Source organism: Oenanthe melanoleuca, chromosome 28 (genome assembly GCF_029582105.1).
Source record: "Oenanthe melanoleuca isolate GR-GAL-2019-014 chromosome 28, OMel1.0, whole genome shotgun sequence".
Classification (NCBI taxonomy): domain Eukaryota; kingdom Metazoa; phylum Chordata; class Aves; order Passeriformes; family Muscicapidae; genus Oenanthe; species Oenanthe melanoleuca.
Window position 1 is genome coordinate 5,363,580 of NC_079361.1, and position 21,887 is coordinate 5,385,466.

At 50.1% G+C, this 21,887-nt stretch overlaps 1 protein-coding gene across 5 annotated transcripts in view; it reads left to right on the forward strand.

Moving 5' to 3' along the window:
- Positions 1-21,887, forward strand: part of KDM4B (lysine demethylase 4B) — a 71,404-nt gene that overhangs the window by 9,760 nt on the left and 39,757 nt on the right. For 3 of the 5 annotated variants that reach the window (XM_056512357.1, XM_056512358.1, XM_056512360.1), the window contains exons 3-6: positions 2,635-2,810; positions 3,964-4,078; positions 5,583-5,776; positions 19,478-19,527. In XM_056512357.1, the coding sequence (XP_056368332.1) occupies positions 2,635-2,810; positions 3,964-4,078; positions 5,583-5,776; positions 19,478-19,527 (535 nt within the window). Of the gene's footprint in view, positions 1-2,634; positions 2,811-3,963; positions 4,079-5,582; positions 5,777-11,393; positions 11,611-19,477; positions 19,528-21,887 lie in introns of those variants that run through there. The other 2 variants (XM_056512361.1, XM_056512359.1) reach the window with 2 other exon arrangements.

The window sequence follows — 21,887 nt, forward strand, 5'->3', positions numbered from 1 at the left end:
GTGAGGGCTGGGCAAGGTGAGGGCTGGGCTGGGCTAGGGGAGGGCTGGGCTAGGGGAGGGCTGGGCTGGCCAGGGGAGGGGCTGGGCTAGCCAAGGTGAGGAGGGGTTAGCCAAGGTGAGGGCTGGGCTAGCCAAGGTGAGGAGGGACTAGCCAAGGTGAGGAGGGACTAGCCAAGGTGAGGAGGGGTTAGCCAAGGTGAGGGCTGGGCTAACCAGAGAGAGGGCTAGCCAAGGTGAGGGCCGGGCTAGCCAAGGTGAGGAGGGGCTAGCCAAGGTGAGGAGGGGTTAGCCAAGGTGAGGGCTGGGCTAACCAGAGAGAGGGCTAGCCAAGGTGAGGGCCGGGCTAGCCAAGGTGAGGAGGGGCTAGCCAAGGTGAGGAGGGGCTAGCCAAGGTGAGGAGGGGCTAGCCAAGGTGAGGAGGGGTTAGCCAAGGTGAGGGCTGGGCTAGCCAAGGTGAGGAGGGACTAGCCAAGGTGAGGAGGGGTTAGCCAAGGTGAGGGCTGGGCTAACCAGAGAGAGGGCTAGCCAAGGTGAGGGGGGGCTATCCAAGGTGAGGGGGGGCTATCCAAGGTGAGGAGGGGCTATCCAAGGTGAGGGGGGCTAGCCAAGGTGAGGGCCGGGCTAGCCAAGGTGAGGAGGGGCTAGCCGGGGTGAGGGGGGCTAGCCGGGGGGGGGCTAGCCGGGGGGGGGCTGCTCAGGGGTGGAGCTGCCTTCTGAGATTCTGCAGTTTTTGTGTTCCCGGAGTGTTTTTGTGTTTCTGGACTTTTTGTGCTCCCGGAGTTTTTGTGTTCCCCGAGTTTTTGTGCTCCCAGAGTAGAGCACTGTGAGCTTTGGGAAGGTGCACCTGGGGTCTCTGCTCTGGCTGTGGAGGGAGCAAAGGAGAGGAGCTGTGGGGCTTTGCTAGAGCCCTGGAATGTCCTGAGCTGGGAGGGACCCCAGGATCACCCAGCCCAGCCCCTGTCCCTGCACAGACACCCCAAAATCCCACCCTGAGCACCCCTGGCAGCTCCTGGAGCTCTGGCAGCCTCGGGGCTGGGAGCATCCCTGGGGACCTGGGCACTGCCCAGCACCCTCTGCTGTCAGAACTTTTCATGTGGGGCTTCTAAATCCCAGTACCTGACACAGAACTGCTTGGAAAACTCCAGGACTGAGTGATCAGAAAGGGAATTTCTGTGGCCACGTCACCACAGGCTGATGAGATCAATTGTTTTGACAGGGACTTGTTAGGAGTGGTGTTTAGCTGGCCCTAATAAAGCACAGTGGAGAAATAAAGCTGTTAGGCATAAAATAATTCTTATTTCTTCTAAAACATAGGTCAATTACTGGGTTTATTGCTGCTCTAAAGAGAGCTGGCTATTGATGAAGAGCTCTCCGTGGAATGTTTCCTTGTCCACTCAAGTGTACAAGCAATTACCTTCCAGGACTCTGCTAGGGAGATTATTTTAATAAACCTTGTTGGTGAATTCCAGCTGTTGTAAAGAAATGACTTTACTTGTAGGATTGATCTGAGCATTCCAGGCCAGTTTTGTGCCTCTTTCAGCTGCAGTTCAGAGCCCTGTAGGGGAAGTCGAGCCCATCCTGCCCAGCAAACCCCACAAACCCAGTGTCTGTTCAATCCCACATTTCTGTCCCCCTACAAACCCAGTGTCTGTACCAGTTCCATATTTCTGTCCCTTCACAAACTCAATATCTGTACCAATCCCACATTTCTGTTCCCAGTGCAGGGGATCCCCCAAACCCAGTGTCTATTCAATCCCACATTTCTGTCCTCCACAAACCCAGTGTCTGTACCAGTTCCATATTTCTGTCCCTTCACAAACCCAATGCCTGTACCAGTCCCAAATTTCTGACCCCAGTGCAGCTGATCCCACACACCCAATGTCTGTACCAATCCCATGTTTCTGTTTCTCCCAATGCAGGTGATCCCCCAAACCCAGGGTCTGTACCAATCCCACATTTCTGTCCCTCCACAAACCCAGTGTCTGTACCAGTTCCATATTTCTGTCCCCAATGCAGCTGATCCCACACCCCCAATGTCTGTACCAATCCCACACACAAACCCAGTGTCTGTACCAATCCCACATCTCTGTCCCCCCAATGCAGGTGATCCCACACCCCCAGTGTCTGTACCAGTCCCACATCTCTGTCCCCCCAGGTGATCCCACACCCCCAGTGTCTGTACCAGTCCCACATCTCTGTCCCCCCAGGTGATCCCACACCCCCAGTGTCTGTACCAGTCCCACATCTCTGTCCCCCCAGGTGACCCCACACCCCCAGTGTCTGTACCAGTCCCACATCTCTGTCCCCCCAGGTGATCCCACACCCCCAGTGTCTGTACCAGTCCCACATCTCTGTCCCCCCAGTGCAGGTGATCCCACACCCCCAGTGTCTGTACCAGTCCCACATCTCTGTCCCCCCAATGCAGGTGATCCCACACCCCCAGTGTCTGTACCAGTCCCACATCTCTGTCCCCCCAGGTGATCCCACACCCCCAGTGTCTGTACCAGTCCCACATCTCTGTCCCCCCAATGCAGGTGATCCCACACCCTCAGTGTCTGTACCAGTCCCACATCTCCCCCCCAGGTGATCCCACACCCCCAGTGTCTGTACCAGTCCCACATCTCTGTCCCCCAGGTGATCCCCCCCAAGGAGTGGAGGCCGCGCCGCACGTACGATGACATCGATGCCATGGTGATCCCCGCCCCCATCCAGCAGGTGGTCACGGGCCAGTCGGGGCTCTTCACCCAGTACAACATCCAGAAGAAGCCCATGACGGTGGGCGAGTACCGGCGGCTGGCCAACAGCGAGAAGTGCGTCAGGGGCCGGGGCGGGGGGCTCTGGGAGGTGGGATGGGATCGATGGGATGGGATCAGTGGGAAGGGATGGGATCGATGGGATGGGATGTGATCAATGGATGGGAAGGGATGGGATGTGATCAGTGGGATCAATGGGAAGGGATGGGATGGATGGGATGGGAAGGAATGGGATTGATGGAATGGGATCAATGGGATGGGATGTGATCACTGGGATCAATGGGAAGGGATGTGATCAGTGGGAAGGGAAGGGATGTGATCAGTGGGAAGAGATGGGATGTGATCAGTGGGATCAGTGGGATGGGATGGGATGTGATCAATGGGATCAATGGGATGGGATGGGATGTGATCAGTGGGATGGGATGGGATGTGATCAGTGGGATGGGATGGGATGTGATCAGTGGGATCAGTGGGATCGATGGGAAGGGATGGGATGTGATCAGTGGGATCCTTGGGATGGGAAGGGATGTGATCAGTGGGAAGGGATGGGATGTGATCAGTGGGGTGGATGGGATGGGATGTGATCAATGGGAAGGGATGGGATGGGGTGGATGGGATGGAATGTGATCAGTGGGAAGGGATGGGATGTGATCAGTGGGATGGGATGGGAAGGGATGGGGTGGATGGGATGGAATGTGATCAGTGGGAAGGGATGGGATGTGATCAGTGGGATCATGGGATGTGATCAATGGGATGGGATGGGATGGGAAGGGATGGGGTGGATGGGATGGGATGTGATCAGTGGGATCAATGGGATGGGATGGGAAGGGATGTGATCAGTGGGAAGGGATGGGATGTGATCAGTGGGAAGGGATGGGATGGGATGGGAAGGGATGGGGTCGATGGGATGGAATGTGATCAGTGGGATCAATGGGATGGGAAGGGATGGGGTGGATGGGAAGGGATGTGATCAGTGGGAAGGGATGGGATGGGGTCGATGGGATGGAATGTGATCAATGGGAAGGGATGGGATGTGATCAGTGGGATTGATGGGATGGGAAGGGATGGGGTCGATGGGATGGGATGTGGTCAGTGGGAAGGGATGGGATGTGCTGCACGTGCTGCCAGCACAGAGGGCTGTGCAGAGCTGGGCAGGGCAGCAGTGCAGGGCACTGAGCTGGAACCCCCTGGCACCTGCTGTGCCCCCCAGGTACTGCACCCCCCGGCACCAGGACTTTGAGGACCTGGAGCGCAAGTACTGGAAGAACTTGACCTTTGTGTCGCCCATCTACGGGGCCGACATCAGCGGCTCGCTGTACGACGCAGTGAGTGCAGGGCTGCTCTGTGCCCCTCCCAGTGCAGGGTGCCAAGGGCAGAGCCACCCCAAAACCCACAGGGCTCCCTTCTGTCCCCCCTCCTTACAGAACTGGGACTGAGCTTCCCCCGAGGCTCAGGGTAATCATCAGTGCAAGCTGTGAAAAGCTGACTCTTAGTAGGAAAATGAGGAAAAGTGTGATTTAAACAAGCTGTTATGCAGACTGTGGCAAAAATATATCAATTATATAAATTATATATATAAATTTATTGTAATACCTTGGGGTTTGTTTCTTTTTTAAGGGAATAAAATGGAGATTTCTGCTGAAGCTCCTTAGAAAGCCAGAAAAAAGCAGCATTTCAAGGAAATGGTGCTTCATCAAAAATATTTTTTGATTCTTAACATAAATAATTTATTTTCATTTGGATTTAAAATTATTTTTTCTTTTGGATTTTAAATGATTTTTCTTTCGGATTTTAAATGATTTTTCTTTCGGATTTTAAATGATTTTTCTTTTGGATTTTAATTTATTTTTCTTTTGGATTTTAATTTATTTTTCTTTTGGATTTTAAATTATTTTGCATTTGGATTTTAAATTGTTTTTCATTTGGATTTTAAATTATTTGCATTTGGATTTTTTTCTTTGTAGGCAGCCCCATTAGGATACAATGCATCTGCACACTGAATTATTTTACAATTCAAATTGTTTAAGCTTTTCCATGGTGAAATTTCATCCTCTTCTTCAAGTAATTCTGTAAATGATAAAGGTTTCTCTCTTCTTACTCTTTTCAGGCAGATAATTTAAATTTCTTCCTCTGTAGTTTTCTTTTTGAGTGGGAAGTGACCTTTTTGGGAGTGTTGATGGTGTGTGAATGTACAAGTGTTTTTGTTATCAGTGGTTTCATATGGGGTTAATTAGGCTGAGCTGGGATATCTGGGGTGCTCAGAGCTGTGGAAATCTCGGGGTGCAGAGGAGCTGGGGCGTGGCTGGGGTGTCCCCTCCTGTCCCCCCCTGTCCCTGCTGGCCTCAGGGTGGCTCCCAGCTGCTCTCCAGGAGGTTTCTCTTTGTACCTGAGCTCACCTGGGAGCTCCAACCCCTCTGGCCACGTTGGGGTGTTTGTGACCAGGGGAAGAACAGCTGAGAGGAGTGGGATTTACCTGGGTTTGTGCTGTGTTCATCCCCAGAACAGTTAATTAATGCTGGGGGGTTGCACAGTGCAAGAGCCTCTTCAGAGTGCTGGAGCTCCCTCCTGCCTGTGGGCAGAGAGGAACATCCAATAAATAATAATAAATAAATAATAAAATAAAATTATAATAGAAATAATAATAATAAATAACAAATAACCATAATTAATAAATAATAAAATAATAAATGATAATAAATGACAGTTCCTGGGAGCAGGGGGTGGCCAGTGCCTGCAGCTGGCAGCATTTTCTGCACTCTGAGGCCTGCAGGGAGCTGGGGCTGTGCTGCCTGCTGCCATCCCAGTGCCAGCCCTTCCTCCTCCTTGCAGGATGTGGATGAGTGGAACATTGGCAACCTGAACACACTCCTGGACATGGTGGAGCACGAGTGTGGCATCATCATCGAGGGGGTGAACACTCCCTACCTCTACTTTGGGATGTGGAAAACAACTTTTGCTTGGCACACAGAGGACATGGATCTCTACAGCATCAACTACTTGCATTTTGGGGAGCCCAAATCCTGGTGAGTGAGGGCTCTTGGCACCACTGAAATCTGTCCCCAGCTCTACCAAATTCCATCAGGTTTGCCTCATCTCTCCATTCCCATTTTTTTCTCTCCTCTTGCCTCCTACTCTACATTTAAAAGCAATTTCACTTTCTTTCATGCTGGCTTGCTCAGAGACTTAATTCCTGACTTTCAGCAGGATTAGGGAGACTTGTTGACATCATGATTAAAACCAGATTTCAGCACTGGGGGATTTTTGCAAACGAATGCACAGGAGAGCAAATGGGGATGGGGATGTGTGGATGTTCAGGGGCACTGTCAGAGTGAAACACTCTTGTTCTTGCACTGTCTCTAGGCAGGAAACATCTGTTGCTTTCAGATTTCCATTATTTAAATACAGAAATATGCTCTCAGCTCCAGGGACAGTTAAGTGGAAAGGTTCCTTTTCCATGGTCATTTTTGGTGTAAAGCATTTTTCACCACTGTGGTTCACAGACTGGTTGGAAATAACTTCCCACAAAAGCTGTAGAGAGTTAAGGATGAAATAGAGAATGTAGGAAGTCTGGAGTGAGCTACCAAGAGCCAATGTGCTTCTTTTAAAAGCAATTTAAGAGTAAAAGTGCAGAGACTCAGCAGCCCAGGGGAGCTGTGTGAAGATGTTGATGTGACTAATAACTATTGACATTTGCATGCAGCTGAGAGCAGAAATGTCCCAGGGGGGCTGTGCTGTCACTGTGCCCTGGCAGAGCAGACTCATCCTCCCACCCTGGGGACTCCCACTGGCTCCAGTGTTGCTGCCTGGGGCACATTAAAGCCCCAGGAGGCAGGGGCTGGAAATGAATGGCTGCAGTGCTCTTTTCCAGGCCTGGGAGGGGGTGCAGGGAGGGGCTGACTCTGTGGAACATGAATGGGAATTTTTCAAACCCTTCCAGCACGTCATGGAATCTGTTTCCCAGCATTGCTGATCCCTGGGCTCACTGGCCAAGGCAGATGCAGGAGGGTTTTGCAGAATCTCTTGTGGTTCCTCTGGTAAACAAGGCTGAGCTCCAGAAATGTATTTTTGGGCTATGACTGGGATGTGGCTGATCCCAGGGAAAGGTTCTTTCCTTCCAACACCCCAGAGGGTGCAAGGGCACTGACCAGCTGCCAGAGCCCAGGGGGTTTGGGGTGTTGGGATTTTGGGGTGTACTGTACAGGGCCAGGGGTTGGACTGATGATCCTGTTTCCAACCTAGAATATTCCATGGTTCACTTTGGGTCCTGTCAGTTTTTCCTCCAGAATCCCTTAACTCCAGCCCATTTTCCTGCCTCATCTCCAGCAGGTGGTGCCACAGCCCATGGGAAGCTCCTCATCCCCTTTGCCCATGGAGCTGAGGGAGAGCAGCAGAGCCCAGCAGGAGCTGAGGGGGAGCAGCAGAGCCCAGCAGGAGCTGAGGGGCAGGAGCAGAGCCCAGCAGGAGCTGAGGGAGAGCAGCAGAGCCCAGCAGGAGCTGAGGGAGAGCAGCAGAGCCCAGCAGGAGCTGAGGGAGAGCAGCAGAGCCCAGCAGGAGCTGAGGGGCAGGGGCAGAGCCCAGCAGGAGCTGAGGGAGAGCAGCAGAGCCCAGCAGGAGCTGAGGGAGAGCAGCAGAGCCCAGCAGGAGCTGAGGGAGAGCAGCAGAGCCCAGCAGGAGCTGAGGGGCAGGAGCAGAGCCCAGCAGGACAGCCCAGCAGGAGCTCAAGGGGAGCACCATGGTCCCAGCAGGAGCTCAGGGACAGCACTGTGGTCCCAGCAGGACTGGGCTGCTCCAGAGGGGTGGGAACAGCTGGCCTGAGATTTGGGTTGGGCTGTTCCATCCTTTCTCCTGCCTTCCTGTGTGTATGAGAGTCACTTGTTCTTTAAAGCTGCCCCAGCTGGGGAAAAGGAGGATTTTGAAGAGATTTTGAGGCAGTTTGGAGCAGGATTTCCCCTTCAGTGAGGGAGTTTTCCTGGGTAGGTGGCAGTGTGTGACACAGACGGGGAGGGTTGGACACCATGCCCCTGCTGGTTTGCAGACACTCCCTGCCCTCCCTTGGGCACCAGGCAGGAGTTTGCCCCTTCCCAAGCCGCTCCTTCCCTGCTCTGCCCTGTGGCAGCTCCTCTCAAGGAATTCTCAGGCTCTCTCTCTGGCTGCAGAGAGTGAAGCTGAGTCCCCTTGGAGCAGATCTGGAACTTTCCAGGTGCCTGAGCTGCTGTCAGGGCTGCAGCCACAGCAGAGCTCAGCTGGGGGAGCTCTTGGACTGCAGTGCTGCAGCTCCAGTGCTCAGCCTTTGCTCAGGGGTGGCTGAAATGTTCACTCTGGTTTGCTGGCACCACCTCTGTGGAAATTTCCCAGCTGCCTTCATCCTTTTTATAGACTGGTGGCTCTGACAGTGATCATCTTGGAAGCACCTCAGGGAATAGCAGCAGTGTGGAGAGTTACAAACTCCACCAGGTTGGGGCTGAGCTCTAAAATAAGAGGCAGAGTTATTGTTTGGCTGTCAGAGATATTTATGCAGTGGAACCAAGGACTCTGTATATTGGTAGTATCTGCTTCAGAATTGCCTGTTAAAACCCATAACTCTTTCTTTGTGTCTCCCATAAATTATCTGGGGGTGCCTCTCTCCAGGGTGAGGAGCCACCAGCCCTGGGGGAGGCAGGAGCTGTGAGCTCATGTGAGCCCCTCGGGCAGGGGGGCAGCTCCAGGTCCAGCCTTTCTCTTGCTTTTTTTCTCAAATTGCAATGAAATGTCCCTCTCACATCAGGGATTTAATTGCCACCTTTCCATAGTCTCAAACTTCTGAAAAAACCAAAATGTATTTAATTCTGCAGCCCCACATTAAACCCTCGTGCTGGGGATTTTTGCTGTATCAATTTTACATATTGTGTGTAATTACCTCATACACTCCTGAGTGGGATCTAAAATGGAGTTTATTGTCAAACACTGCAGGCAGAGACTGAGTTTCTAATGACAGGAGCAGCAAAGCTGAGTGCCAGGCCTCATTCTTCATGGTTATTGTGGCTTTTAGTGAGGAGTGGATGTGGCTCAGCCCTTGCAATTCCAAAAGAATATTTTTAGATGCTGAGGTCTCCACCAGCACTTCTTTCATCTCCACAAAGATGTGCAGTCCTTACCTGGAGACTTCCTGGGGTGGGGAAGGAAACTTTGAATCTCAGTGTTGTGGATTTGCCAGACACACTTTAGAGTGTAACATCCTTTTTTGTCAGCAGTGTTGATGCTCCCTGATTGGGTAATAAAGTTATTTTTCTGGGTATTTTGTTACCAGTCTTGCTGCACAGTATCAGTGTGTAATTTTCCTTCCTGAGTTGGGATGTTCCACTCTCCCTTCTCTCAGAAGCTGCAGGTGTTAAACCAGGCTGACACCGAGGAAGGTAATTGATTTTTATAAAATGTCCCTTTTCCCTTATCATGATGGATGTTTAATCCCCTTTAATTAAAACAGGGAGCCAGCTTTGGCTTTTAAGTTATATCATCTCCTCTCCAAAACACTCCCTTGCTGGAAGTGGATCATGCCTAATCTGTTTGACTTTGATATCACAAAGTACACTTTATGCCAGAACAGCAGTTTATGTGGAATTAAGGACAAATTACCAAAGGAACTTTAAAATAATATGATTAGTTGGAAGCACTGGTCACAGATACAATTACATTCCAGAAACACTTCTGGAATTCTGTCTTGTGAAAGTCTGAAGACTGGGAGTCCATGGAGTTACCCCAAAGCTTTGTTGGTTAAAATATTTTAGAATTTCACTGCAGGAGTCACTGCAGGAGTCACTGCAGGAGTCTCTGCTCTGCTCTGCAGGTTCCTGGGCTCTCAGCAGCCCTTCACCCTGGAGATCCTGGGATGCCCTGGCTGGAATCAGCTGATTTGCCCTTGAGGGAGCTGATGCTCCACACTGAGGATTTTTATTTTTCTGAGTTTTGCTTTTCCTGTTTCTCAGTTGGGGAATTCAGGAGAAGATTCTGCAGCTCTTCCTCCCTCAGTCCCCAAGGTCTGCATCATCTTCCATGGGAATGTGTGAGGTGTCCTTGTGTTCAGAGTGTCCCAGGCCTGGCAGGAGGGTTTTTGGGTGCAGTGGGAGGAGAGGAGAAGCAGGGAAGGCCATTTGGCCATGGTGGCAGCTCCTCACAGCTCCAGATTTCCTTCCTGCCTCTGCTGTCCCCTGTAATCTGTTTTACAGCTCTGCAGTTTTGGATGGGGAAAGAGCAGAATTTATGGTGATGGTTGATTTATAGATTAGCTGCAGCACCATTTGCTCTCAGGCAGATTTGGCAGAGCAAGACCCTTTTCTGTTGATAAAAGGGAGAGAGAAAGGAACAGGGATATTCATTAAAAGGGATAAAAGGAAAGTGAGATAAAGTATGGCCAGGCAGAACAGCTTTTCACTCTCCTGACTCTCCTGAAATGAAGGTGAAATCTGCTTTGGAATGTGCTTTCTGCTGAGAATCTGTGGGTCTGTGGGGAGATGCAGGGAGGGAGGGAGTGCTGGGATGCAGAGCTGTGTCCTGAATTCCTGGGAGCAGAGTCATTAACACAGCCTCAGTTAATCAGTAAAACCAGAGCCCAGTGCCAGCCCTGGCTGCTGGGGGTGCTGTGGGAGGAGGAGGAGGGGCAGTGTCCCCTCAGGAAGGGACAGTGCTCTGCTCTCACAACCCAGGGCTCACATGGAGCTCTGCCTTGGATTGTCTTCCCAGCCAGGTGCTGCAGTTGGAGTAGTGGAGATTTCTCTTTTGAGTAGACTCAGTTTTTGTGGTCTTTCATTAGGCTGCTGCAGACAGATTATTAAAAGGTGATTTTCCTGCTGCAGAGGAGGCACAGGGAGGGCTCAGGTCAGGACTCAGGTATTGCCTTTCTTCATTCACCCCCACCCAACTGAGAGCAAATGCCAGGAGGGTCAAGGCAGACTCCAGGGCTGGTGGGATCAGCTGGGGCTGCTGTGAGGAGGGACAGATGGACTGGTCTCAGCCCCAGCAGCCCCTGCCCTCAGCTCCTACTTGTGCTTCCCCTCCAGAGCCCTCTTTGGATTTTACTGTCACCCAGACCCACTGCAAAAGGCACAGAGTCATTTTGTGCTTTGCTGCCATTTCAGGTTTATGTCCATCTTCCCTGAGCCTGTTCCCTTGGCTGAGACTGGAAATGGAGGTTCAGCTGTGAGCTGGAGCTGACCCAGCACAGGGAGACCCTGGCACTTCCCTGGTGGTTTTAGCAGGAGGAGGTGCTCAGGGCTCAGGCTGCTCCTGCCCCTCTGCTCCCTGCAGCCCAGGAGCCCCATGCAGGGAAGCAGGACTTGGATCCAGACCCCTGTGTCTGCCCAGAGCCCAGGCCTGGTTTGAAATGAAGATCTGTGCAAGCCTGACAGGATCACAGACTGGTTGAGTGGCAGAGTTTGGGCACAGCCCTGGGACTGGAGGGGAGGGAGCTGTTCTTCCATGCCTGAGCTCACTCTGCCCCTGGGACAATGAACTTGCAAATTCCAGCCTGGCACAGAGCTAGGAGCAGCTTGGGAGGGCTGGGAGGAATCAGGAGTGCTGCTGCAGAGCTTTGTCTTTATTCACATTTTGTTAACAGTTGGCAGAAATCAGCGGGGATTTTTTTTTTTTGTTTCTTTCTTTACTCAGCAGAGAAAATTGTCGAGGGGTGATGCCAAGTGCAGCACAAGTGAGTTTTAAAATAAGAGGAGCCCGTGGTAATGACAGCACTTAAATAGCACTGTGTTCTGTCTGAGAGCTGTGCTCTCTTAACCCCTTCATGCTCCAGGGGAGAAACCTGCTGGGTGTGCATCCCCTCCATTTCCAGCTGCCCAGTCTGCCACACAAAGGGGATCAAACAGAAGAAATACAGGAAACTTCACAAACCGTGTCAGTGATCTTTATCAAATCTCAGCTACAGCACTTGTGGCTTTGATGCTGACAAGAACACAGCTCCCACTTCAGAGCAGCTGTGGCTGGGAACGTGCAGTTTGATGGATGAGGAGCATTAAACCTTTGGAATGTTGGGTTTTTTCTCCTCAGAAAAGAAAAAGAGTGTGTGTGTAGAGGCATTGCACCTCTAGCACAAGGGGTTTCCTAACTAAGAATATCTTTCATTGCTCATGAGCACATTTCTTGTGCTGTGCTGTAGGTGATTCCCCTGGTTCTCAGGAGCTGCTGTTGCTGTGCCCAGGGAGGGAGCAGCTCTCTCAGGTCACTGGTGTGAGGCACACACAGCTCTGATCTCCCCTGGTTACCTTTCTTCTTCTTTCTGGAGCTGGAATGAGCTCTGATTTTAGAATACAGGCTCTTTGAAGCATAATCTTTGCTTTTCTTTCTGTTTGAATGGTATCCACTACAAAAACAACCAGTAATTAATAATCTGATTGCCAGTTTAGGGAAACAAATCTGATGTGAGCAGGTTCTCCCAAACAAAAAAGGGGAATGGCAAAGGGATGAATATTGGAGTCATTCATCTCTGTTGAATTGTGTACTAATTATCTTCTTGGCTAAACTGAATGAGTAAATGACTTCATAATGTTTTTCCCCAAACACCTTTTCTTAGTAAAATGGCTCCTTCAAGCTGCTCTCACTGCAGGCAGAGCAGGCTCTGGGTTATTTTTACAGTGGAGGCAGAGACACTCCAGTGTGCTCTGCAATTTTGTGCTTTGTGCTGGCCACTTGTGCTGTGGAGCTGACTGGACTGGGGCACAGAGTCCTTCCAAGAGCAGATGGTTGTTCACATTAAATTCTCTGCTTTAAAAAAAAAATTATTTTGAAAATTGCATTTGGAGTTCTGCAAAAATCTCCTCTTTGTGTTCGTGGAGTTGGGGGTGAGTGAATCACTGGAAATTGCCCATTGTGCTAATCTTGGAACTCAGTTGTACCTCTTGAAAATTCATATTGCTTTAAAATCAGAATTTTAAAAAGCTGCTGTCTAATGTCACTTCTTGAAACTAATGGCTCTTTAATCCTATTTCTAGCTCAAGGCACCTCCAAGGGTTGAAGAGTCTTTTAGAAGTACATGATTGGCACAAGTTAGGCTTGGCTCTAATCCTCCCCTGCTCAATCCCAGGGATTTGATCCCAGCCCCAGAGAACCCGGGATGTTCTGCCCATCCTCCCTGGGAAACAAATGGAGACTTTGCAGTCCCAGCCTGGGGTTCTTTGGGCAAGGAGGGATTTTTTCATCCTGCTCTTCCATTGGCAGCAAAGTTCGTGCTGAGGATAACGAGAAGGGACTGCAGGGGGTGTTTGGGGCCCCTTCCTGAGCCCTGCCCCGATTTTCTCTCTGTGCTGCTTCCCCAGGGGTTGCACTGAGCAGCTCTGGAGCCACCTGGGTTTGGGGAGGTTTGAGATTGAGATTTCTGTCATTACCTATTTACTGCTAATTATGGCTCTTGGAGTTGATACTCCCTAACCTCTGTGTTTATCTCTCACTCTGGGAGTATTCCAATAAAAATGTCATTATTTGAAATCATTGAGCTGCTGGTTAAAGACACTGAATTCCATCACCCATTGTCCTGTGAGCTGATCTATTCCAGATAAAACTGCAGGCACTTGATAAAGGTTCTTTGGTCCCGGTGTGATCTCAGATCTTATCTGCAGGCAGGGTTTGCTTTCCTGATGGCAGGAGCCACAGCAGGAGGGGAGAGATTCTCCTTTCCTAACAGGATCTAGAGGAGGGAAATGGGAGATTTCCAGCCCAGCCAGTGTGGGCCAGCCTCAGATTTAATGAGGAGAAGAAAGGGAGTTGATTTCAGTGTTTTAACAAATTGTTGGGAGAGAGGGATGAAGGGAGGTTAATTATGGAGGAGGATAAAGGTGAGGAGAAGAGAGGTGACAGTGCTACCAACAGAGGAACAATCAGTTCTTCTTGTTGAAATACCTTTTTTCTTCTCTCCTACAGGCAAAACAACTTAAAAATAGTGTTGGACAGCAGGAGTTGGGCTCTGATCCCTGTGGGTCCCCTCCAGCTCAGGATGTTCTGGGGGATTCTGGCACAGAAACCCCCCTTGGACCTGAGCTCTGCTCTGACACAGGGAGGAGATGTTGGTTCATGTTTTACCTTGTAGAAAAACGAGGCCTTGGGAGCAGGACCTGAACTTTGCAGGGAGGGACCACCCTGTGCTAATGCTGTTCTTAATGGTTCTGCTGGGTGATCAATATTCCAGATGGACCCAGGGGCTTCTTGGGAGGCTTTGCTGCTGTGGTGGGGGTAAAGATGCTGAAGGCCAGGGCTCAGCTGCTGGGTTTGTGGGCACCCTTTGCCTTGCAGGCTGAAATAACAGCTTTTCATCCTGCCTGTCTGCCTGGGAGCAGGCTGGCATTTGAATCTTGAAGGGTCACTGTTCTTGGCACGATTAAATCTGCTCTGAAGGCAGATAACTCACCCCAGTGTGACACATTGGCCTGGGCATTTGGAAAGTGCTGCTCCTGTTCTGTTTGTGTTCCTTCTCCATAATTATGGGGTGTTAAACTGTGTGGGGCCTGCTTGGGCAGACCTTGTGCACACTCTGTGAAATTGAGTTTCTTGCCTTCCCCAGCAATGGCACTGAAGTGACATTTCCAAAGTCTGGTGCTTGAGCTGCCCCTGGAGCCCAGAGTGGGTGTGGGATTTGGGAATTAATCACTGCTTAACTGCTCCGTGTTGGTGCAAGGGTGTCAATGAGGTGTGGAACAGGTGCAGCTGTCAGGAACTCTGGGAGGACAGCTGGAGTGGGAAAAGGAATCTTTGGGGATGTTGGATGAAGGGACAGGAGGGTCTGGTCCCCTGCCAAAGGTAGGGATGGCTTCAGGTGAGAAAGATTCCTCTTCAACCAGGAGGAAGCAGCTGTGAGCTGTGAGCAGCCTTTGCTGTGGATGAAGTTTTAGTTTTTGGGCCACTGGAAGCCAAAACTGAGCTGAGTCCCTGTGAGGAAGCCCCTGGGGCTGGGAGGTCCCTGAGCACAGCAGGTGTGAATTCCCTGTTCATCAATCCTTGGTGGCCCCAGGGGGGTCCCTGCATCCCAGGATGGCCTGGATGCTCCTCTTTACTGACACACTTGTTTAATTCTTAATTCAAAAGACATTTGCTTATTTATTCTCATTGTTCCTGATAATAATTCTAAGCCATTAGAGGGGAAAATTGTATTCAGAAATGCTGTTTCACACTTTATTTGTTTGATGATTTAGAGCGATAGAAAATAGCACATTTGCTGGTTTTTATAGTCTGATAATTATCCACATCCATCAAGCCCCATTCCAGGGGAATAAACAAAACACCAAGAAAATTACTCTATTAATGATATCCCATGATGGCAAATAGGACAGACCTCTCTTGTGCTAGGGATGGAGAGGGGACTGTCCAGTTAAACTCGTGCTGGGAGGGAATTCCTGCCTGGGAGGGTGGGCAGGGCTGGGATGGAATTCCCAGAGCAGCTCTGGCTGCCCCTGGATCACACTGGGAGGTGTCCCTGCCATGGCAGGGGTGGAAATGGATATTTAAAATCTCTTCCAACCCATTTTAGGATTCCATGATTTCATCTTGACACAAGCAAGGCACCACTCCAGGAAAATCATTTCCTAAGACATTTATATTTTTGGGGCAAAACCTTCTGCACCTGTGATCCTGACCCAAGAACTCAGAGAATGACGTGGAAGTAGAGATCAGAAATGCTGGAATTAGGTTTCATGAAATAAGTTTGGAAGCTGAGAGTCTTTCCCACAGAACAGCAAGTTCTAGATGTGTACAAGTGGTGCTTGATCCACTTCAGGGATTTTGTTGTTTTGGTGGAAAGCAGCAAAAGGTAATTTCCAAGGCTCAGTATATTATTTTCAGGTTGTTGACTTGGGGGCAAGATGACATTTGAGTCACAGAACTATAACTTCTCTTATCTTGAGCTGGTTTTTCTTTCCCCACTGTGTAAATCTCGTGCTCCCTGAAAGCAGCAGCACATTTTTCCTGCTCTAATCCCCAAAGTGCTGAGTGGCAGCTTTTGGGTGAAGCCTGGCCCTTTGTCTTTGCCCCCTGTGCAGACTGCAGGGTCTGGGCTTTGATTTATCCTCAGCTGCTGCTTTGGCTCTGAGAATGTCCCTTTCCCTGGGCACCAGGCTGGGAGGGGCAGATCCAGCCCTGAAAAGGAAATTATTGGCTGTTTTCTGCAGTGCCCAGAGCTGAGGGTTTCCTGTGGAATTGGGGTTTTGGAGCTGAGCTGAGCCCCAGCTGAGGGGATGGGGACAAACCAGTGCTGGGGGTCACCAGGGCTCCTGTCCCAAGTGCTGGGGGACACCAGGGCTCCTGTCCCAGTGGTGGGGGTCACCAGGGCTCCTGTCCCAAATTCTGGGGGTCACCAGGGCTCCTGTCCCAAATTCTGGGGGGCACCAGGGCTCCTGTCCCAGTGCTGGGGGTCACCAGGGCTCCTGTCCCAAATTCTGGGGGTCACCAGGGCTCCTGTCCCAAATTCTGGGGGGCACCAGGGCTCCTGTCCCAGTGCTGGGGGACCCCAGGGCTGCTGTCCCAAATTCTGGGGGTCACCAGGGCTCCTGTCCCAAATTCTGGGGGTCACCAGGGCTCCTGTCCCAGTGCTGGGGGACACCAGGGCTCCTGTCCCAGTGGTGGGGGTCACCAGGGCTCCTGTCCCAAATTCTGGGGGTCACCAGGGCTCCTGTCCCAAATTCTGGGGGGCACCAGGGCTCCTGTCCCAGTGCTGGGGGTCACCAGGGCTCCTGTCCCAAATTCTGGGGGTCACCAGGGCTCCTGTCCCAAATTCTGGGGGACACCAGGGCTCCTGTCCCCAATACTGGGGGTCGCCAGGGCCCCTGTCCCCAATACTGGGGGTCACCAGGGCTCCTGTCCCAAATTCTGGGGGGCACCAGGGCTCCTGTCCCAGTGCTGGGGGACCCCAGGGCTCCTGTCCCAAATTCTGGGGGTCACCAGAGCTTCTGTCCCAGTGGTGGGGGTCACCAGAGCTTCTGTCCCAAATTCTGGGGGTCACCAGAGCTTCTGTCCCAAATTCTGGGGGTCACCAGGGCTCCTGTCCCAGTGCTGGGGGACACCAGGGCTCCTGTCCCAGTGCTGGGGGACCCCAGGGCTCCTGTCCCAAATTCTGGGGGTCACCAGAGCTTCTGTCCCAGTGGTGGGGGTCACCAGAGCTTCTGTCCCAAATTCTGGGGGTCACCAGAGCTTCTGTCCCAAATTCTGGGGGGCACCAGGGCTCCTGTCCCAGTGCTGGGGGACACCAGGGCTCCTGTCCCAATACTGGGGGTCACTGGTGCTTCTGTCCCCAATACTGGGGGTCACTGGTGCTTGTCCCAATACTGGGGGTCACTGGTGCTCTGTCCCAGTGCTGGGGACAGGGAGCAGTGGCACACAGAGCCAGCCCTGCTGGGTGCCCATTGCTCAAGGGCTGCAGCAATTTTGAATCCTCCCATGGCTGTTGTGCCCTGTAATCATCACTTTGTGTGTAGCTGGGGCTCAGCCCCTGCCACACTGCATGAACCTTCTGTTTCCCTTCCTGGGTTGAAATTGCAGCCCAGATTCTGTCCTTATTGCCTATCTTTATGTAAATCAGATTTGTGAGCATAACTTAAAGCAGAATTTGACCTACTTTTAATTCTCTTCTGCTGTTAATATTTTGAATTCCTAAGAATAAATGCAGAGGGATGTGTAGGCTCTGCTTCCTAAAGACTGGCCCAAAGAAAAAAGTTAATTTCTAAAATTGGAGTCAGCTATTACCATTCTGTGCTGGGGTATTTTGATTTGTATATAATTACATATAGTTCTTTTTTATAAGCTGGAAATTCCTCCTCTCTGCCTGGTTTCTATCCAAGCCAGGCTTTTTTCTTTGTCTCTCCATGGGCTGTTCTCTTGGCTTTTTGCAGGCTGCAGTTTCAGATAACACAATAACCATGTTCCAATGTATTAAACTTTTAACATCCTCAAGATTCAATTAATCTTATCTTTACAACTCCCAATTACAGGCACTAATTAAGTGAAGGTTGCATTGTAGACTGGGGATATTACATTAATCATCAGCAGCCTTGTAGCCATAAATTAGTTCTTTCCCAATCCTTCAGCATTTTTCCCAGAAGGAATGGAATGTCTCATTTCCCTGTTTTAAGGGACATTAATCCCACAAAGGAGCTTTGGATTGGGATTAGTTTTATCACATTTATGTAAGTGATGAATGGTCTTTGTAAAATAAAAGCCACTAGCTTTGTCCCAGACAAATGAAATTGAATTGTTTGATAATTATGCAATTTAAGGCACTGTCAAACTTTGGTCAGGGGATGTTGGGAGTCCATTGCTGCATTTATTATTTTACAAGATTAGGTGCTACACAGTGTTTTGCCTTAAATATTTTTTTTAAGCCATCAGTTTAAATCAGCTTAGTGCCTAAAGCTGCAGCCCCTGTGGTCTGTGTGCTGTCCCCCTGCCAGGCCAGCTCAGGTGGGTTTGATCTTCCAGCTGCTTCTTCCCAGTCGTGGTTCTGCTCTGGAAATGCAGAATTTGGCTGAAACCCCCAAATCAGGGGCAGCTGAGTCCCCTCCTGTTCCCAGCAGGGGGTGATGGGAGGGATGGCTTTGACATCTTTATTGGAAACAGCAAAAATAATGCATTTTTTATTATTCACTTTGAAGAGAAGTTATAGCTGGCAATAAATGCCATTCCCACAAATGTAAATTCTCAGAATTCTCTGTCACAAAAAGCAGGGAGAGCCATATTTAATTTGCTGCAGAATGTAACCAATGATTTACAAATTTCCATTGGCAATATTATTGTGTGGCATCATGTTAAACACATTTAAATGGATCCTGCTCTTCAGTTCCCTTCCTGAAAGCTGAACACATAAATCTCTGTCACCTGGGCTTTGCTCCTGAGAACATTGGGAGCCTCAAAGCACTGAGAGAATAAGAGTTCTTGGGAAGAAAAAGCCATTTGGAGCTTCCCTGTGTTTGTAAGTGCTGGGCACACCCAGCCCTGTGTCAGACCTGTGGGACACTTGATTGTTTTTCCAGAAATATGTTCAATAATAAAAAAAGAATTCACTAAAAAAGAATAAAAAAATTCCAGTCAAATTCTTTTGCACTTTATTGACCCCTAATGTAAGAAAACTGTCTTTGGGAAGTTGTTCCCAACACCCTTTAATGGTCTTTTCATCAGCATTTTCAGGGTCACCTCATCAAGAAAATTTTTGAATACTTTAATTCCATTATTTGACATCAGACAATAAAATCCAGCATGGATAAGGATTGAGCCATGACTGCTTGAGCTGTGCTGAAGAGTATTTACTTTTTGGAATAAAGTACACAGAAGAAAGTTTATTTTCCAAAGCACACAGACCCTCCTTGACACCTTCTCAGCCCATCCATTTCTTGCTGATTAATATCTAGCCCAGTTGTACTTTGCAGATATTTCCCCCATGGAGAGCACACCTGCTGTCCCTGCACTCTCTTATTTCCAGTGCTGTGTCATCACTTTGTCTCCTTCATTTTCCTTGCCCCTTGTGAGATTTTGTGGTGCTGTTTGAGGAAACATCAGGGAGATCACACACACTCCATGTGACATGTCTGAGGGCTCGTGGTAAAAGCTGCATTTCCCAGGGACTGTTCCTGATGCCTTTCAGGCCCAGAATTGTGCTGTTATTGCCCCCCCTGGGTGCTGTGCTGAGGGTTACTGCCCCTCTCCTTGCTGGCCTTTTCCTTTCACTGTTTCTGCATTAAATCTGACCTTTGGTTCTGTCTGTTCCCCAGGTATGCCATTCCCCCAGAGCATGGCAAGAGGCTGGAACGCCTGGCCAAAGGTGAGCTGGGCTGGGCTGGACTGGGCTGGGGCTGGGCTGGGCTGGGCTAGGCTGGGACTGATCCTGAGCTGGGACTGAGCTGGGCTGGGCTGGGACTGAGCTGGGCTGGGCTGGGCTGGGACTGAGCTGGGACTGAGCTGGGCTAGGCTGGGGCTGGGCTGGGCTGGCTTGGACTGAGCTGGGCTGGGCTGGGACTGATCCTGAGCTGGGACTGAGCTGGGCTGGGCTGGGATGAGCCTGAGCTGAGCTGGGACTGAGCTGGGACTGAGCCTGGGCTGGGACTGATCCTGAGCCTGGGACTGATCCTGGGCTGAGCTGGGACTGATCCTGGGCTGGGACTGATCCTGAGCCTGGGACTGATCCTGGGCTGGGCTGGGACTGATCCTGGGCTGAGCTGGGACTGATCCTGAGCCTGGGACTGAGCCTGGGCTGGGCTGGGCTGGGGCTGAGGCAGGAAAGGACCCCAGAAGTCCTTCCACTGGAGCAGGAATGTTCCCAGGGCTGGGGCAGCCACAGCCTGTTCCAGTGTCTCAGCACCCTCAGACATTTTCTGGCTGATACTGAACCTGAATTTCCCCTCTGCCAGTTTGTTCCCATTGCTCCTTCACCCTATGAATACATCCTGTATTTGGTGGTTTTCCTTTTATTTTAGCCTCATCCTCCTTCATTTTTTAGTGCCTTAAAGCTCATATTAAAAAGAAAAAAAACCCAAAGCAATGTAAGGGAGGGAAAAAGAAGAGGGAAATGGAGGCAGAGTTCCTTTGAGCTGTGGCAAACTCCCACCTGGAGCTCCAGGGGAGATGTCTGCCTGCAGAAGTGGATGTGTTTTAATTTGTTGGTGTTGTTTCTATTTTTGTTCACTTGCAAATGTTCAAGGAGCTGCCCAGCTAAAAAAAGCTGCTGGCCCAGAATAATTAACTCCAAATCTCTGTGGTTCATCTCCAGAGCTGGGGTGGTTTAAATCTGGTGTGAGGGTAGGAGCAGGCAGGGAATCTGCAAGACTGATGCTGAAGAGAAGTTCTGCTGGTGATTCCCCCAAACCAGGCAATTCCTGCTCTGCCTCTTCCTGCTGGGCAGGCAGGGAGCAGCTGCAGTGGGGCAGATGCAGAGCACTGGGGGTGGCTGTGCTGGGGCTTGTGCTGCTCTTCTCCTGGGCACTGAGCTCCACAGTCCCAAATACAAATAACTGGGAATGGCTGCTCAGAAATGATGCATTTGCCAGGTTTTAATAGATGAAAAAAAGTAATTTTTCTAAGAAGTCAATCAATCAGATGCCTTGTGCTCTGCAGACTCTGAAATAGCACTCCAAGTCTGACAGGAGCAATAATAAGTTTCTTGCTGTTTGTAACTAATTTTTATGGATGATCAGTTTTGAGGCATGGAGATGGCTTGTGCTGTAAAAGCAGGAGCAAATTATCAATGATCTGGTCTTTATTTTAGTTTCCTCTCTGGAAGCTGGCTGGCTGATGATTTAACTCTGCAAAGAGCAGAACTGCTGCCTGGCCATTCCCCTGCCCTGTGCATCAGTGGGGAGAAGTTTACTAGGGAGAAATGAGTGTGCAATTAATATGGAAAATGAATAGCTGAGCTGTAAATGGGCTCACTGGGAGAGCCATGGAGCCCATGGAGAGAATGTTAATGTGTTGCCATGTTATTGGTGCTAATCACTTAAAATGTGCTTCTTTATTAGTGGCTTTAATGAGAGCCACTTAAACTGTGCATTAAAAAGAGGAACTGCAGAGAGGGACGACAGACTGGGTAGCAGACACTCATAATTTTAATTGAAATGCTTTTAGTACAAAAATATAAGAAAACCTGGAACCCAGTAATCCTTTTGACTTTCTGAAACCCCTTCCATTATGTATCATCAATTAGTTTTGGTTCCAGAACTTGGGTTATTTGTTTTCCTAAACTGTGATGGGTTTGAGTCCCTCCAAACACACAATTTGTTATGGAAGCAGCCACGTGGAGGGAAAGACATGAGCTTGGGAAAAATCAGGTTCCATTCCTGAGCTGCCATGGAGGGGCTGGTCAGTGTTCACCACTGCTTTAGTTTTCTTAATTACCTGTGGTTTGTTTTAATAGCTCAGTGTGGACCTTGGGTAGAGTTTAACACATTTATGGTGTTGAGGTGGTGACTGGGTTGGGTCCTGCTGCCTCTGCCACTTGTTGGTGACACTGTGAGTGTGTCCCTCCTGCCTGATGGATATGGAGATTTTTTCCTCTTCCCTTTTCCCTTTCCCTTTCCCTTTCCCTTTTCCTTTTCCTTTTCCTTTTCCTTTCCCTTTCCCTTTCCCTTTTCCTTTTCCTTTTCCTTTTCCTTTTCCTTTTCCTTTTCCTTTTCCTTTTCCTTTTCCTTT